At 51.1% G+C, this 17,325-nt stretch overlaps 1 protein-coding gene across 1 annotated transcript in view; it reads left to right on the forward strand.

The window, feature by feature from the left end:
- LOC117009617 (striatin-4-like) overlaps positions 1-17,325 on the forward strand; it is a 34,847-nt gene that overhangs the window by 10,310 nt on the left and 7,212 nt on the right. Inside the window, exons 5-15 of the mRNA XM_033083883.1 lie at positions 2,977-3,231; positions 4,332-4,458; positions 6,073-6,202; positions 6,650-6,724; positions 7,433-7,515; positions 9,349-9,527; positions 9,671-9,718; positions 12,481-12,641; positions 14,216-14,416; positions 15,778-15,909; positions 16,769-16,870. Of these exons, the coding sequence (XP_032939774.1) occupies positions 2,977-3,231; positions 4,332-4,458; positions 6,073-6,202; positions 6,650-6,724; positions 7,433-7,515; positions 9,349-9,527; positions 9,671-9,718; positions 12,481-12,641; positions 14,216-14,416; positions 15,778-15,909; positions 16,769-16,870 (1,493 nt within the window). The remainder of the gene's footprint in view (positions 1-2,976; positions 3,232-4,331; positions 4,459-6,072; positions 6,203-6,649; positions 6,725-7,432; positions 7,516-9,348; positions 9,528-9,670; positions 9,719-12,480; positions 12,642-14,215; positions 14,417-15,777; positions 15,910-16,768; positions 16,871-17,325) is intronic.

Genomic DNA, 17,325 nt, shown 5'->3' on the forward strand with positions numbered 1-17,325 from the left:
AATTTTAATTTGTAACATTTTTCCAAATTTCCCACCCCCTAAAATCCCATTTTCCTGTGATTTCCCCCAAATTCAGATACCTGGAGGAGATTGGGGGGCTGTTTGGGGTCTGGGATTTTGGGTTTTTTTGGGAGAAATTTTTGGATTTTTGGGACAATTTTTGCAGAGATTTTCGGGACATTTTTGAGAAGAATTTTTGTGGCATTTTGGGATTTTTTTGTGCTGTTTTTGTGGAATTTTTGCAGGATTTTTTTAGTATTTTGGGTCTTTTTGGGAGCAATTTTTGTAGAGCTTTTTGGGACTTTTTTGTGCATTTTGGAGGGAAATTTTTACCACATTTTGGGTTTTATTTGGGCCATTTTATGGGGAATTTTTTAAATTTTTACAGGATTTTTTTGAGAGTATTGGGGTTTTTAGGGACAATCTTTGTGGAATTTTTTTGGGGGAATATTTTGCATTTTTTTACATTTTGAGTGGGAAATTTTTTGAGGCTTTTGAGCCATTTTGGGGCCATTTTTGCAGGATATTTTGGGAATTTTTGCACGATTTTGATGGGAATTTTGGGGAATTTTCCAGAGGTTTTTTTCAGGATTCTTTGGGGAGAATTTGGATTTTTTTGGGGCAACGTTTGTGGAGTTTTTTGAGGCGGAATTTTGTGGCGTTTTAATGCATTTTTGGAGTAAATTTTTGCAATATTTTGGTGATTTTTGGGCCATTTTTGTGGAATTTTTGCAGGATTTTTTGGGAGGAATTTGGGGGTTTTTGGTGCAATCTTTGTGGAGTTTTTTGGGACTTTTTTTGGATTTTTGAGGGAAATTTTTGGGGCTTTTTGGAGCCATTTTTGAGGGATTTTTTAAAATTTTTTTATTATTTTTAGGAGCATTTTGGGACTTTTAGGGACAATTTTTGTGGAGTTTTTTGGGGCATTTTTTTGCATTTTGGAGGGAAATTTTTACCACATTTTGGGTTTTATTTGGGACATTTTTGGGGGGATTTTTTTGAATTTTTGGAGGATTTTTTGGGGGGAATTTGGGGTTTTTTGGGACAATTTTTGTGGAGTTTTTGGGACATATTTTGAGGCGTTTCTGTGACATTTTTGAGTTTTTTGAGCCATTCTTGGGCTATTTTTCCAAGATTTTATTGGGAATTTTGGGGATTTTTGTGGGAAATTTTTGGCAATTTAAATTTTTGATATTTTTTAGGGTATTTTAACTCCTAAAATCCCATTTTTCTGTGATTTCCCCCCAAATTCAGGTACCTGGAGGAGGTTGAGGGGGTGTTTGGGGTCTGGAATTTTGGGGATTTTTGGGGAGAATTTGGGAAATTTTTTGGGAATATTTTCAGGATTTTTTGGGGGGTTTTTATGGATTTTTAAAATTATTTTTTGGGAGAATTTTGGGGTTTTTAGGGACAATTTTTGTGGAATTTTTTGTCGCATTTTGGGGTTTTTTGAGCCATTTTTGGTGGAATTTTTGCAGGATTTTTGGGGGGATTTTGGGGATTTTTTGACAACTTTAATTTGTAATATTTTTTTTAATTTCCCACTCCCTAAAATCCCATTTTCCTGTGATTTTCCCCCAAATTCAGGTACCTGGAGGAGGTTGGGGGCTGTTTGGGGTCTGGGATTTTGGGTTTTTTTGGGAGAAATTTTTGGATTTTTGGGACAATTTTTGCAGAGATTTTTGGGACATTTTTGAGATGGATTTTTGTGGCATTTTGGGATTTTTTTGTGCTGTTTTTGTGGAATTTTTGCAGGATTTTTTTAGGATTTTGGGTCTTTTTGGGAGCAATTTTTGTAGAGCTTTTTGGGACTTTTTTTTGCATTTTGGGGCCGAATTTTTGCCACATTTTGGGTTTTATTTGGGACATTTTTTGGAGATTTTTGTGGGTTTTTAAAATTATTTTTTGAGAGGATTTTGGGGTTTTTAGGGACAATCTTTGTGAAATTTTTTTGGGGAATATTTTGCAATTTTTTTGCTTTTTGAGTGGGAATTTTTTGGGTTTTTTGAGTCATTTTTGGGCCATTTTTGGAGATTTTTGTGGATTTTTAAAATTATTTTTTTGAGAGGATTTTGGGGTTTTTAGGGACAATCTTTGTGAAATTTTTTTGGGGGAATATTTTGCATTTTTTTACGTTTTGAGTGGGAAATTTTTGGGGTTTTTTGAGCCATTTTGGGGCCATTTTTGCAGGATATTTTGGGAATTTTTGCACGATTTTGATGGGAATTTTGGGGAATTTTCCAGAGGTTTTTTTCAGGATTTTTTGAGGAGAATTTGGAGTTTTCTGGGGGCAGAATTTTGTGGCATTTTAATGCATTTTTGGGGTAAATTTTTCCAGTATTTTGGATTTTTTGGGTCATTTTTGAGAAATTTTTTGCAGGATTTTTTGAAATTAATTTGGGTTTTTTGGGACAATTTTGGCAGAGGTTTTTTCTGATTTTTGAGAGAAATTTTTGTGACATTTTTGAGTTTTTTAAGCTGGTTTTGAGCCATTTTTGGGCCATTTTTCTAACATTTTATTGGGAATTTTGGGGATTTTTGTGGGAAATTTTTGGCAATTTAAATTTTTGATATTTTTTAGGGTATTTTAACTCCTAAAATCCCATTTTTCTGTGATTTCCCCCCAAATTCAGGTACCTGGAGGAGGTTGAGGGGGTGTTTGGGGTCTGGAATTTTGGGGATTTTTGGGGAGAATTTGGGAAATTTTTTGGGAATATTTTCAAGATTTTTTGGGGGTTTTTATGGATTTTTGAAATTATTTTTTGGGAGAATTTTGGGGTTTTTAGGGACAATTTTTGTGGAATTTTTTGTCGCATTTTGGGGTTTTTTGAGCCATTTTTGGGCAATTTTTGGTGGAATTTTTGCAGGATTTTTGGGGGGATTTTGAAAAATTTTTGGCAATTTTAATTTGTAATATTTTTTTGAATTTACCACTCCCTAAAATCCCATTTTCCTGTGATTTCCCCCCAAACTCAGGTACCTGGAGGAGGTTGGTTACACCGACACCATCCTGGACATGAGATCCCGGCGCCTCCGCTCACTGCTGGGCAGGAACCCCCCTGGAATTCCAGAAAATTCTTTGGCAATTCCAGAAAATCCTTTGGCAATTCCGGAAAATTCCTCAGGAATTTTGGGAATTTCTGGAATTCCTGGAGCTCCCCCCAGCCCCCCCTCCCCTCCCCCGCCCGCGGAGTCGCTGCTGCTGCGCAGGATCGAGGAGCAGATCCAGAGGTGGGGGAAAATTGGGAATTTTGGGGGAAAAATTGGGGATTTTGGGGAAAATTTGGGGATTTTGGAGGTTTTTTGGGGATTTTTCGGGGAAATTTGGGGATTTGGGGGGGATTTTGGGGGATTTTTTTGGGTTTTTTGGGGGATTTTTGGGGATTTTTTGGGAATTTTTGGGGACTTTTTGGGGGTTTTGGGGGGATTTTTGGGCAAAATTTTGGGAATTTTGGGGGGATTTTGAGGGAATTTCGGGGATTTTTGGGGAAATTTTAGGAAGTTTTGGGGAATTTTGGGGAAAATTTGGGAAACTTTGGGGGAAATTTCAGGGAATTGGGGGATTTTGGGGGAAATTTCCTTGGGAATTTTGGGATTTTTTGGGAATTTTGGGGAATTTTTTGGGGATTTTTGGGGGATTTTTTTTGGTTTTTTGGGGGAGTTTTGGGGAAAATTTGGGAAATTTGGGGAAAATTTGGGAAGGTTGAGGAAATTTTGGGAAATTTTGGGGAAATTTCAGGGAATTTGGGGGTTTTGGGGAAAATTACCTTGGGAATTTTGGGATTTTTTGGGAATTTTTTGGGATTTTTTGGGGGATTTTGGGGGGATTTTTTGGGGGGATTTTGAGGGAATTTTTAGGGGAAATTTTGGGATTTTTGGGGATTTTGGGGGGATTTGGGGAATTACTTTGGGATTTTTTAGGAATTTTGGGGAGTTTTGGGGGGATTTTTTGGGAATTCTGGGAATTTGGGGGGGATTTTGGTAATTTTGGGGGGATTTTTGGGAAGATTTGGGGAATTTTAGGGAGGATTTTGTGGAAAATTTTGGGGGATTTTTGGGGGGAAATTTTGTGGAATTTAGAGGGAATTTTTAGGGGGAATTTTTGAGATTTTGGAGGAAATTCTGAGAAATTTTAGGAGAATTCCAGAGATTTTGGGGGGAATTTTGGGGCTGAATTTCACGAGGAATATTTTGATTTTTGCTGCGATTTTTGACATTTCCCCCCAGATTTTGAATCTTTAATCATTTTTTTTCACTCTCCTTTATAGCTTTAATTTATTTATTATTATTTTGGATTTTTTTTACTTCATTCCCAATTTTTTTCCCGCCAGGAACGCCGGGAAGGAGGCGGGGCCGGGGCTCAGCCCCTCCCCCCCCGAGGATGACAGCGACGAGGAGGAGGAGCCCGAGGGCCCCTCCCCCACCCCGGGCCACGCCCACAACCGCAGGAGGGGAAAGGTCCCAAAGGACAAAAATTTGGGGGGGTTGGGGGAGATTTAGGGGAATTTTTGGGGATTTTTTGGGGATTTTTTTGGGAGTTTTTGGGATTTTTTGGGGATTTTTTAGGAATTTTTTGGAATTTTTTGGGGGTTTTTTGGGGATTTATTTTGGATTTTTTGGTGATTTTTTGGGGATTTTTTAGGGATTTTTTGGTGATTTTTAAGGGGATTTTTTTATTTTTTGGGGATTTTTAGGGGATTATTAAGGGATTTTTGTGGGACTTTTAAGGGATTTTTAAAGGATTTTTTGGGGATTTTTTGGGATTTTTTTGGTGATTTTTAGGGGTTTTTTGGGGGGATTTTTTGGGATTCTTTGGGGTTTTTTGGGGGTTTTTTGGGGATTTTTTGGGATATTTTTAGACTTTTTTAGGGATTTTTTTGGGATTTTTTGGTGATTTTTAAGGGATTTTGGGGGGATTTTTTGGGATTTTTTTTTAATTTTTTTAGGGATTTTTTGGGATTTTTAAGGGATTTTTGGGGGATTTTTTTGTTTTTTGGGGATTTTTAGGGGATTTTTTGGGGAGTTTTTGGGATTTTTTGGGGAGTTTTTGGGGATTTTTTTGGGGATTTTTTTGGTGATTTTTTTTTTGGGGGGGGGGATTTTTTGGGAATTTTTTGGGGGATTTTTGAGGGATTTTGGGGGAATTTTTAGGGCATTTTTAAAGGATTTTTGGTCAAGTTTGGTGATTTTTTTATATTAATGGGATTTTTAGGGGAATTTTTATGTGATCTTTTGGGGATTTTGGGGGGATTTTTACGAGACTTTTAAGGGATTTTTAGGGGATTTTTAGGAGATTTTTAGAGAATTTTTGGGGGATTTTTGGGTGATTTTCAGGAAAGTTTTGGGAGATTTTTAAGGGATCTTTTGTGGACTTTTTGGGGATTTTTAGGGGATTTTTAAGGGATTTTTAGGGGATTTTTAGGGGATTTTGGGGGCGTTTTAGGGGATTTTTAAGGGACTTTTAGAGGATTTTTGGGAGATTTTTGGAGAATTTTTTGCAGCTTTTTAGGGGATTTTTAAGGGATTTTGGGGGATTTTTTTGGAGATTTTGGGGGGATTTTTAGGGGATTTTTTGAGAATTTTTAGAGGATTTTAGAGGATTTTTAAGGGATTTTTAGGGAATTTTTCAGGGATTTTTACAAGAATTTTAGGGGATTGTTTTTGGTTTTTCAGGGGATTTTTGGGGGATTTTTTGGGGGATTTTCAGGGGATTTTGGAGGATTTTTAAGGGATTTTTAGGAAATTTTTTAGGGATTTTTACGAGAATTTTAGGGGATTTTTTGGGATTTTTCAGGAGATTTTTTGGGGACTTTTTGGGTGATTTTTAGGGGATTTTTAGGGGATTTTTGGGGATTTTTAGGAAATCTTTGGAGGTTTTGGAGGGATTTTGGGAAGATTTTTAGGGGGTTTTTAAGGGTTTTGTAGAGAATTTTGGGAATTTTTAGAGAATTTTTGGGTGACATTGAAATTTTTAGGAGATTTTCTCCTTTGTGTGCCCCTGACCTTTGACCCCTGTGTTCCCCTGACCTTTGACCTCTGTGTCCCTCTGGCCTTTGACCCCTGTGTCCCCAGGGTGTCCCCAAGGTCCCCGAGGAGGACGAGGACGACGACGAGGACGACGAAGATTCCGAGGACGCCCTGGGGGAGTTCGACTTCCTGGGGACACCTGGGGACAGCTTGGGGACACCTGGGGACATCTCAGGTGAGCTTGGGGACACCTGGGGACAGCTTGGGGACACCTGGGGACATCTCAGGTGAGCTGGGGACACCTGGGGACAGCTTGGGGACACCTGGGGACATCTCAGGTGAGCTGGGGACAGCTTGGGGACACCTGGGGACAGCTGGGGACAGCTTGGGGACACCTGGGGACGTCTCAGGTGAGCTTGGGGACACCTGGGGACAGCTTGGGGACAGCTGGGGACATCTCAGGTGAGCTGGGGACAGCTTGGGGACACCTGGGGACATCTCAGGTGAGCCTGGGGACACCTGGGGACAACTTGGGGACACTTGGGGACATCTCAGGTGAGCTTGGGGACACCTGGGGACAGCTTGGGGACACCTGGGGACATCTCAGGTGAGCTTGGGGACACCTGGGGACAGCTTGGGGACATTTGGGGACACGCCCTGACCCCTCTCCCCTTTGTCACAGAGAGCCACCGGTGCCACCTGCGGGACGGGGACCTGGGGCCACCGCGGCCACCGGGGCCACTGCGGCCACCTGAGGGTAAGGACAGCGCTGGCACCTGTGGCACTGTGTCACCTCAGTGTCACCTCAATGTCACCTGTGTCACCTCAATGTCACCTGTGTTACCTGTGTGTCATTAATGTCACCTGTGTCACCTGAGTGCCATGTTTGTCACATGTGTGTCATCTCAGTGTCATTAATGTCACTTGTGTCACCTGTGTCACCTCAGTGTCATCTGTGTGTCACCTGTGTGTCATTAATGTCATCTCAGTGTCACCTGTGTGTCACCTGTGTCCCTTCAGTGTCATCTGTGTCACTTCATCTATGTCACTTGTGTCACTGTGTCACTTCAGTGTCACGTCAATGTCACCTGTGTGTCATTAATGGCACCTCAGTGTCACCTGTGTCACCTGTGTGTCATTAATGTCACCTGTGTCACCTGTGTGTCACCTCACCTGTGTCACCTCAGTGTCACCATGTCACCTGTGCCACCTGTGTCATCTGTGCGTCACCTCAGTGTCACCTGTGTGTCACTTGTGTGTCATTAATGTCACCTGTGTCACTGTGCCACCTGTTTGTCATCTGTGTCACCTGCGGGGTCTCAGTGTCCCCAGTGCCACCCTGGTGTCACTGTCCCCAACATCCCACTGTCCCCTCTGTCCCCAATGTCCCCACTGTCCCCTCTGTCCCCAATGTCCCCACTGTCCTCTCTGTCCCCACTGTCCCCTCTGTCCCCTGTGTCCCCAGGTGTCCCCTCTGACGCGCTGGCCCTGGACGGGCTCGGGGACCTGGCGGAGCTGACGGTGACAAACGACAACGACGGCGGTGACGTGAGTGCCACCTGTCCCCAGGGTGTCCCCAGGGTGTCCCCAGAGTGTCCCCAAGTGCCACCCTGAGCTTGGTTCCCCTATGTCCCCTTCTCCCCAAGTGCCACCACTGCCCAGAGTGTCCCCAAGTGCCACCCCCGTGTCCCAAAGTGCCACCACTCCTTTGGTTGCCCCATATCCCAGTGTCCCTAGAATGTCCCCAGGGTGTCCCCAGAGTGTCCCCAAGTGCCACCCTACTGTCCCCAGGTCCCCGAGGGCCAGGCTCTGTCCCCGAAGCGCAGCTGGAGCCCAACCTCGATGTCCCCATGTCCCCAAAGTGCCACCACTCCCTGATTCCCCCATATCCCAGAGTGTCCCCAAGTGCCACCCCATGTCCCCAAATGCCACCCTGCTGTCCCCAGGTCCCCGATGGCCGGGCTCTGTCCCCGAAGCGCAGCTGGAGCCCATCATCAATGTCCCCGTGTCCCCAAGTGCCACCCCCATGTCCCCAGGGTGTCCCCAGAGTGTCCTCAAGTGCCACCCCCATGTCCCCAGGTCCCCGATGGCCCCGCGCTCCCCGAAGCGCAGCTGGAACCCATCATCAATGTCCCCAGAGTGTCCCCAAGTGCCACCCCCATGTCCCCAGGGTGTCCTCATCCTGTCCCCAAATGCCACCCCGCGTCCCCAGGTCCCCGAGGGTCCCCGCTCCCCGAAGCGCAGCTGGAGCCCGACCTCAGTGTCCCCAAGTGCCACCACTGCCTGTGTCCCCAGGTCCCCGAGGGTCCCTGCTCCCCGAAGCGCAGCTGGAGCCCATCATCAATGTCCCCATGTCCCCAAGTGCCACCACTCCGTGTGTCCCCAAGTGCCACCAGTGCCATCACTCCCTGATTCTCCTGTGTCCCCAAGTGCCATCCCATGTCCCCAAGTGCCACCCCGCTGTCCCCAGGTCCCCGATGGCCCGCGCTCCCTGAAGCACAGCTGGAGCCTGACCTCAGTGTCCCCAAGTGCCCTCACAATGTCCCTAAGTGTCACCACTCACTGTGTCCCCAAGGTGTCCCCAGGGTGTCCCCAGAGTGTCCCCAGGGTGTCCCCAAGTGCCACCCCGTGTCCGCAAGTGCCACCCTGCTGTCCCCAGGTCCCCGAGGGCCGGGGTCTGTCCCCGAAGCGCAGCTGGAGCCCGACCTCAGTGTCCCCAAGTGCCACCACTGCCTGTGTCCCCAGAGTGTCCTTAGAGTGTCCCCAAGTGCCACCATGACCTTGGTTCCCCTATGTCCCCTTGTCCCCAAGTGCCACCACTGCCCAGAGTGTCCCCATTCCTGTCCCCACAGTGTCCCCAAAGTGTCCCCAGGGTGTTCCCAACTGCCACGCCGTGTCCCCAAGTGCCACCCGCATGTCCCCAGGGTGTCCCCAGAGTGTCCCTATTCCTGTCCCCAGAGTGTCCCCAAGTGCCACCACTCCCCGTGTCCCCAGGTCCCCGACGGCCGGGCTCTGTCCCCGAAGCGCAGCTGGAGCCCGACCTCAATGTCCCCATGTCCCCAAGTGCCACCACTCCCCGTGTCCCCAGGTCCCCGAGGGTCCCCGCTCCCCGAAGCGCAGCTGGAGCCCGACCTCAGTGTCCCCATGTCCCCAAGTGCCACCCCTTCCCATGTCCCCAGGTCCCCGATGGCCCCCGCTCCCCGAAGCACAGCTGGAGCCCGACCTCAATGTCCCCAGAGTGTCCCCAGAGTGTCCCCTGAGTGTCCCCAAGTGCCACCCTGCTGTCCCCAGGTCCCCGATGGCCGGGCTCTGTCCCCGAAGCGCAGCTGGAGCCCATCATCCATGTCCCCATGTCCCCAAATGCCACCCTGCTGTCCCCAGGTCCCCGATGGCCGGGCTCTGTCCCCGAAGCGCAGCTGGAGCCCGCGCCTGACGCTGCGCAGTCACTACGACGCCGTGCGGGCGCTGGCCTTTGTCCCTTGTCACCCCGCGCTGGTCACGGCCTCCGAGGACGCCACCCTCAAGCTCTGGAACCTGCACAAGCCGCTCGTCCCCAAGAAGTGGGTGACACCGGGGGACACCGGGGGACACCGGGTGACACCGGGTGACGCGGGGGCGGTGGCGGCGGTGGCAGCGGGTTTTGTCACCGTTGTCACCGGGTTTGTCACCATTGTCACCGGGTTTGTCACCGTTGTCCCCTCAGGAGCGCGGCGCTGGACGTGGAGCCGGTCTACGCCTTCCGCGGGCACAGGTGTGGCACCGTGGTGGCACCGTGGTGACACTTTGGTGGCATCTCTTTGTCACCTCTGTGTCACCTTGGTGTCTTGTCATTGTCACATCAATGTCGTTTCAATGTCACTTCAATGATTGTGGTTTTATTCTGGTTTTTTGTCACTTTGTCACCTCTTTATCCCTTCTTTGTCACCTCATTGTCACCTCATTGTCACCTCATTGTCACCTCTCTGTCACCTTTGATGTCACCTTGGTGTCATGTTTGTCACCTCTTTGTCATCTCATTGTCTCCTCAGTGTCACCTTGCTGTCATGTCATTGTCACATCACTGTTATGTCTTCGTCACCTTCAATGTCACCTCAGTGGGTGTGGCTTTAGTCCAGTTTTTTGTCACTTTGTCACCTCTCTGTCACCTCAGTGTCACCTCTTTTTCATCTTTGTCATCTCATTGTCACCTCAGTGTCACCTTGGTGTCTTGTCATTGTCACATCACTGTCATCTCTTTGTCACCTTCAATGTCACCTCAGTGCTTGTGGTTTTATTCTGTTATTTTGTCACTTTGTCACCTCTTTATTCCCTCCTTGTCACCTCATTGTCACCTCTCCATCACCTTCAATGTCACCTCTTTGTCATCTCTTTGTCACCTTCGATGTCACCTCACCGATTGTGGCTTTATTCTGGTTTTATTCTGGTTTTTTGTCACTTTGTCACCTCATTGTCCCCTCTCTCTTACCCCAGTGTCACCTTGATGTCACCTTGGTGGCACTTTGGTGGCATCTCTTTGTCACCTCTGTGTCACCTTGGGGTCTTGTCATTGTCACATCACTATCATGTCTTTGTCACCTTCGATGTCAGCTTGGTGGTTGTGGCTTTAGTCCATTTCTTTGTCACTTTGTCACCTCATTGTCACCTCTCTGTTACCCCAGTGTCACTTTGGTGGCACCTTGGTGGCACTTTGGTGACATCTCTTTGTCACCTCAGTGTCACCTTGTTGTCATGTTGTTGTCACGTCAATGTTGTCTCTTTGTCACCTTCGATGTCATCTCGGTGGTTGTGGCTTTGTTCTGGTTTTGTTCTGGTTTTTTGTCACTTTGTCACCTCTCTGTCACCTTGATGGCACCTCAGTGTCACCTTGATGTCACTTTAGTGTCTCCTCGGTGTCACCTTGCTGTCTTGTCATTGTCACCTCTTTGTCATTTCTTTGTCACCTTTGATGTCATCTCACTGGTTCTGGCTTTATTCTGGTTTTATTCTGGTTTTTTGTCACTTTGTCACCTTATTGTCACCTCTCTGTCACCTCAGTGCCACCTCGCTGTCACCTCTTTGTCATCTCAGTGTCACCTTGGTGTCTTGTCCTTGTCACGTTGTTGTCATCTCTTTGTCACCTTCGATGTCACCTCACTGATTGTGACTTTATTCTGGTTTTGTTCCTTTTTTTTGTCACTTTGTCACCTTATTGTCACCTCTTTGTTACCCCAGTGCCACTTTGGTGGCACCTCTTTGTCACCTCAGTGTCACTTTGGTGTCTTGTCATTGTCACGTCATTGTCATTTCTTTGTCACCTTCGATGTCATCTCAGTGGGTGTGGCTTTAGTCTGGTTTTATTCTGTTTTTTTGTCACTTTGTCCCCATCGCAGAGGCCCGGTGCTGGCAGTGGCGGTGGCCGCAAGTGACACAGGTGACACAGGTGACACTGGGGTGACTGAGGTGACACTGAGGTGTCTCAGGTGACACAGGTGACACAGGTGACACTGAGGTGACTCAGGTGATACTGGTGACATTGGGGTGACATAGATGGCACTGAGGTCACTCATGTGACACAGGTGACCCTGGTGACACTGAACTGACTGAGGTGACACTGAGGTGACACTGAGGTGATACAGATGACACTCACGTGATACAGGTAACACTGAGGTGACAAAGATCAGATGACTCATGTGACACAGGTGACACTGAGGGGATACAGATGACACTGAGGTGACAAAGGTGAGGTGACCCAGGTGACACTGAGGTGACTCGTGTGACACAGGTGACACTGGGGTGACTGAGGTGACACTGAGGTGATACAGATGACACTGAGGGGATACAGGTGGCACTCAGGTCACACAGGTGACACTGAGGTGACACTGAGCTGACACAGGTGGCACTGAGGTCACATTGAGGTGACTCAAGTGAGGTGACTCAGGTGACACTGAGGTGACACAGGTGACACTGAGGTGACACTGAGGTCACACAGGTGACACTGAGGTGACACTGAGGTGACTCAAGTGAGGTGACTCAGGTGACACTGAAGTGACACTGAGGTGATACAGATGACATTGAGGTGACACAGGTGACTCAAGTGAGGTGACTCAGGTGACACTGAAGTGACACTGAGGTGATACAGATGACATTGAGGTGACACAGGTGACTCAAGTGAGGTGACTCAGGTGACACTCAGGTGACACAGGGGACACTGAGCTGACTCAGGTGACCCAGGTGACACAGGTGACGCTATGGTGACTGAGGTGACACTGAACTGACTCAGGTGACTCAGGTGGCACTGAGGTCACACAGGTGATACTGAGGTGACACTGAGCTGACTCAGGTGACACAGATGACTCAAATGAGGTGACTCAAGTGGCACAGGTGACACTGAGCTGTCTCAGGTGACCCTGACTCTGTGTGACATTTCTGTCCCTTTGTCCCCATGGCAGGGGCCCGGTGCTGGCGGTGGCGGTGACACTGGGGTGACACAGGTGACACTGACTCTGTGTGACGTTTGTCCCTTTGTCCCCTCAGGGGCCCGGTGCTGGCGGTGGCGGTGTCAGCAGGTGACACAGGTGACACAGGTGACACAGGTGACAGCGGTGGCTCCGGGCTGTGCTGCAGCGCCGGCGTGGACGCTCGCATTCGCTGCTGGCGCCTCCCGGCCCTGGACAGCGACCCCTACGATGGCTACGGTGGGTGGCACCTGGGGACATCACAGGGGTGGCACCTGGGGACATGGGGGTGGACCTGGGGACACCGCGGTGGCACTTGGGGACACCAGGGGGGCACTGGGGGACATCAAGCGATGGCATTTGGGGACACCACGGGGGTACTTGGGGACATTGGGTGTGGTGGCACTTGGGGACACCGTGGGGGCGCTTGGGGACACTGAGGTGGGACTTGGGGACATCAGGGGTGGTATTTAGGGACGTCAGAATGGCACTTGGGGACATCGGGGTGGCAGCTGGGGACACCAAGAGATGGCATTTGGGGACACCACGGGGGTACTTGGGGACATTGGAGTGGCACTTGGGGACATCGGGGGGGCACTTGGGGACATTGGGATGGCACTTGGGGACATCAGGGTGGCAGTTGGGGACATCATGGGTGTGGTGGTGCTTGGGGATATTGGATATGGTGGCATTTGGGGACATTGGGAGGTGGCACTTGGGGACACTGAGGGTGTGGTGGCACTTGGGGACACCTCAGTGGCACTGGGGGATATGGGGGTGGCACTTGGGGACATCACAGAGGTGACACTTGGGGACATCACAGAGGTGACACTTGGGGACATTGGGTGTGGTGGCACTTGGGGACACCATGGTGCCACTTGGGGATATCAAGAGATGGCATTTGGGGACACCACGGGGGTACTTGGGGACATTGGGATGGCACTTGGTGACACCGTGGGGGCACTTGGGGGCATCGGGGGTGGCATTTGGGGACACCTCAGTGGCACTGGGGGACATTGAGGTGGCACTTGGGGACATCAAGGTGGCATTTGGGGACGTCAGGGGTGGTGGCACTTGGGGACATCAGGAATGGTGGCACTTGGGGACACTCTGGGGACATTGTGGGAGCTGGGGACAGTGGGACGTGGTGGCACTGGGGACAGAGGGACACAAGGGTGGGCACCAGAGCCGTGGTGGCACTTGGGGACATGGGGACAATGCCACCCCCAATGTCCCCAATATCTCCAACATCCCCAATGTCCCCAAATCCCCCAAGTGTCCCCAAATGTCCCTGATGTCCTCAATGTCCCCAAATGTCCCCACTGTCCCTAATCCCATTAATGTCCCCAATGTCCCCAAATCCCTCAATGTCCCCAATGTCCCCAAATCCCCCAAGTGTCCCCAAATGTCCCTGATGTCCCTAATGTCCCCAGTGTCCCTAATCCCCATTAATGTCCCCATGTCCCCAAATGTCCTCAATGTCCCCAATGTCCCCACTGTCCCCAAATCCTCTCAATGTCCCCAACCCCCTGAAATGTCCCCTCAATGTCCCCAAATCCCCCCAGTGTCCCCAATGTCCGCTCTGTCCCTAATGTCCCCACTGTCCCCTCAGTGTCCCCAAATGTCCCCAAATCCCCCCAATGTCCCCACTGTCCCCTCAATGTCTCCACTGTCCCCAAATGTCCCCAAATCCCCTCAATGTCCCCAGCCCCCCCAATGTCCCCACTGTCCCCAAATCCTCTCAATGTCCCCAAACCCCTCAATGTCCCCAAGTCCCCTCAATGTCCCCTCACTGTCCCCGTTGGTGTCCCCAGACCCCGGGGTGCTGCGGGGGTTCCTCGATGGTCACTCTGACGCCGTCTGGGCTCTGTCCTTCGATGTCACCGGCCGCCACCTGGCCTCCTGCTCGGCCGACGGCACCGTGCGCCTCTGGGACCCCCGCGGGGACAGCGGCGGTGGCACCGGGGGTGGCACCGGGACGGGCACCTGTCTCAGCGTGCTGGACGGGCACAAAGGTGAGAGGGGACACTGGGGACATTGGGGACATTGGGGACACAGCTGGGGACACACCTGGGGACATGGGGACACACCTGGGGACACACCTGGGGACATGGGGACATTGGGGACATTTGGGGGCATTAAGGACACAGCTGGGGACATTGGGGACACACCTGGGGACACAGATGGGGACATTGGGGACACAGCTGGGGACACACCTGGGACATTGGGGACACACCACACACCTGGGGACATTGGGGACATCTGGGGACACACCTGGGGACACACCCTGACACCCTGGGGTCCCCTTGGAGTCACACCTGGGGACATTTGGGACACACCTGGGGACACTGGGGTCACACCTGGGAGTACTGGGGACATTGAGGACACAACTGGGGACACTGGGGACACCTGGGGACATTTGGGACATTGGGGACACACCTGGGGACATTTGGGGACAGTGGGGACACACCTGAATGAACTGGGGACACACTTGAGCATGCTGGGAACACACCTGGACACACCTGGAGACACTGGGGACATTGGGGACACACCTGGGGACACTGGGGACATTGAGGACACACCTGGGGACATTGGGGACACTGGGGACAATTGGGACACACCTGGGGACACTGGGGACACACCTGGGGACACTGGGGACATTGAGGACACACCTGGGGACACTGGGGACACACCTGGGGACACCTGGGACACATCTGGGGACATTGGGGACACACCTTGACACCCTGGGGTCCCCTTGGAGTCACACCTGTCCCCTGACAGATCACGGTGTCCCCACCCAGGTGTGACACAGCTGTCCCCTCACCTGTCCCCTGACAGATCACGGTGTCCCCACCCAGGTGTGACACAGCTGTCCCCTCACCTGTCCCCTCACAGATCACGGTGTCCCCACCCAGGTGTGACACACCTGTCCCTCACCTGTCCCCTCACAGATCACGGTGTCCCCACCCAGGTGTGTCACACCTGTCCCCTCTCCTGTCCCCTCACAGATCACGGTGTCCCCACCTCGGTGACGTTTGTCCCCACCCAGGTGTGACACAGCTGTCCCCTGGGTGTGACACACCTGTCCCCTCACCTGTCCCCTCACAGATCACAGTGTCCCCACCCAGGTGTGACACAGCTGTCCCCTCACCTGTCCCCTCACAGATCACGGTGTCCCCACCCAGGTGTGACACACCTGTCCCCCAGGTGTCACACCTGTCCCTCACCTGTCCCCTCACAGATCACGGTGTCCCCACCCAGGTGTGACACAGCTGTCCCCTCACCTGTCCCCTCACAGATCACGGTGTCCCCACCTCGGTGACGTTTGTCCCCACCCAGGTGTGACACAGCTGTCCCCTCACCTGTCCCCTCACAGATCACGGTGTCCCCACCTCGGTGACGTTTGTCCCCACGCAGCCGGCCCAGCTGGTGGCCGGGTTCCGCTCCGGTGCCACCGTCCTCTACGACCTCGAGGTCACCAAGGCCACCCTGGTGTCCCCAAACGGCGGTGAGTGACCCCCCCTGCATGTCCCCGATGTCCCCCAGTGTCACCTGGGGTCACCTGAACTCCCCCAATGTCCCCAAAGGTCACCCGAACCCCCCCAATGTCCCCAAGGGTCACCTGGGGTCACCTGAACCCCCCAATGTCCCCAAGGGTCACCTGAGCCCCCCCCCCAATGTCCCCAAGGGTCACCTGGGGTCACCTGAACCCCCCCAATGTCCCCAAGGGTCACCTGGGGTCACCTGGCCCCTCCCAATGTCCTCAAGGGTCACCTGAGGTCACCTGAACCCTCCCAATGTCCCCAAGGGTCACCTGAATCCCCCAATGTCCCCAAATGTCCCCTGACCTCCTCATTGTCCCCTGAGGTCACCTGGGGTCACCTGAACCCTCCCGAATGTCCTCAAGGGTCACCTGACCCTGCCAGGAGTCCCTAGGTGTCCCCAAGTGTCCCCAGCTGTCCCCAGGTGTCCCCACAACTGTTCCACGGTGTCCTGAGCTGTCCCCAGGTGTCCCCTGATGTCCCCAGGTGTCCCTGACCCCGCTGTCCCCTCAGGTGGCTCTGGCCAGGTGAACCAGGTGGTCACTGTCCCCAGGTGTCCCCAGCTGTCCCCCCAGCTGTCCCCAGCTGTCCCCAGGTGTGTCCCTGACCCTCAGTGTCCCCCCAGGTGGCTCCGACCAGGTGAACCAGGTGGTCGCTCACCCCAGCTGTCCCCAGGTGTCCCCAGAACTGTCCCCAGGTGTGTCCCTGACCCCGCTGTCCCCCCAGGTGGCTCCGGCCAGGTGAACCAGGTGGTCACTGTCCCCAGGTGTGTCCCCAGCTGTCCCCAGCTGTCCCCAGGTGTCCCTGACCCCGCTGTCCCCCCAGGTGGCTCCGGCCAGGTGAACCAGGTGGTCGCCCACCCCTCGCAGCCGCTGACCATCACGGCCAGCGATGACCGCGGCATTCGCTACCTGGACAACCGCACAGGTGAGGGCGAATCGGGGCTAATGAGCCTAATTAGGGGGTAATTAGGGGTTATTAGGGGTTAATTAGGGATGATTAGGGGTAATTTGGGGTTAATTTGGGGTTAATTTGGGGTTAATTTGGCGTGATTAGCTCAGTTAGGGAGGAATTAGGAGTTGATCCGAGGTAATGAGTTTAATTAGGGGTTAATACGGGTAATTAGCTTAATTAGGGGTAAATTAGGGGTTAATTAGGGGCAATTAGCTTAATTTGGGGTTAATTTGGGATAATTAGCTCAGGGAGGAATTAGGAGTTGATTTGGGGTAATGAGCTTAATTAAGGGTTAATTAGGGGTGATTAGGGGTTAATTGGGGGTAATTAGGGTTTAATTAGGGATGATTAGGGTTAATTAGAGGTAATTAGGGGGAATTTGGGGGTAATTAGGGGTAATTAGCTTAAATTGGGGTTAATTAGGGGTT

Source organism: Catharus ustulatus, chromosome 34 (assembly GCF_009819885.2).
Source record: "Catharus ustulatus isolate bCatUst1 chromosome 34, bCatUst1.pri.v2, whole genome shotgun sequence".
Taxonomy (NCBI): domain Eukaryota; kingdom Metazoa; phylum Chordata; class Aves; order Passeriformes; family Turdidae; genus Catharus; species Catharus ustulatus.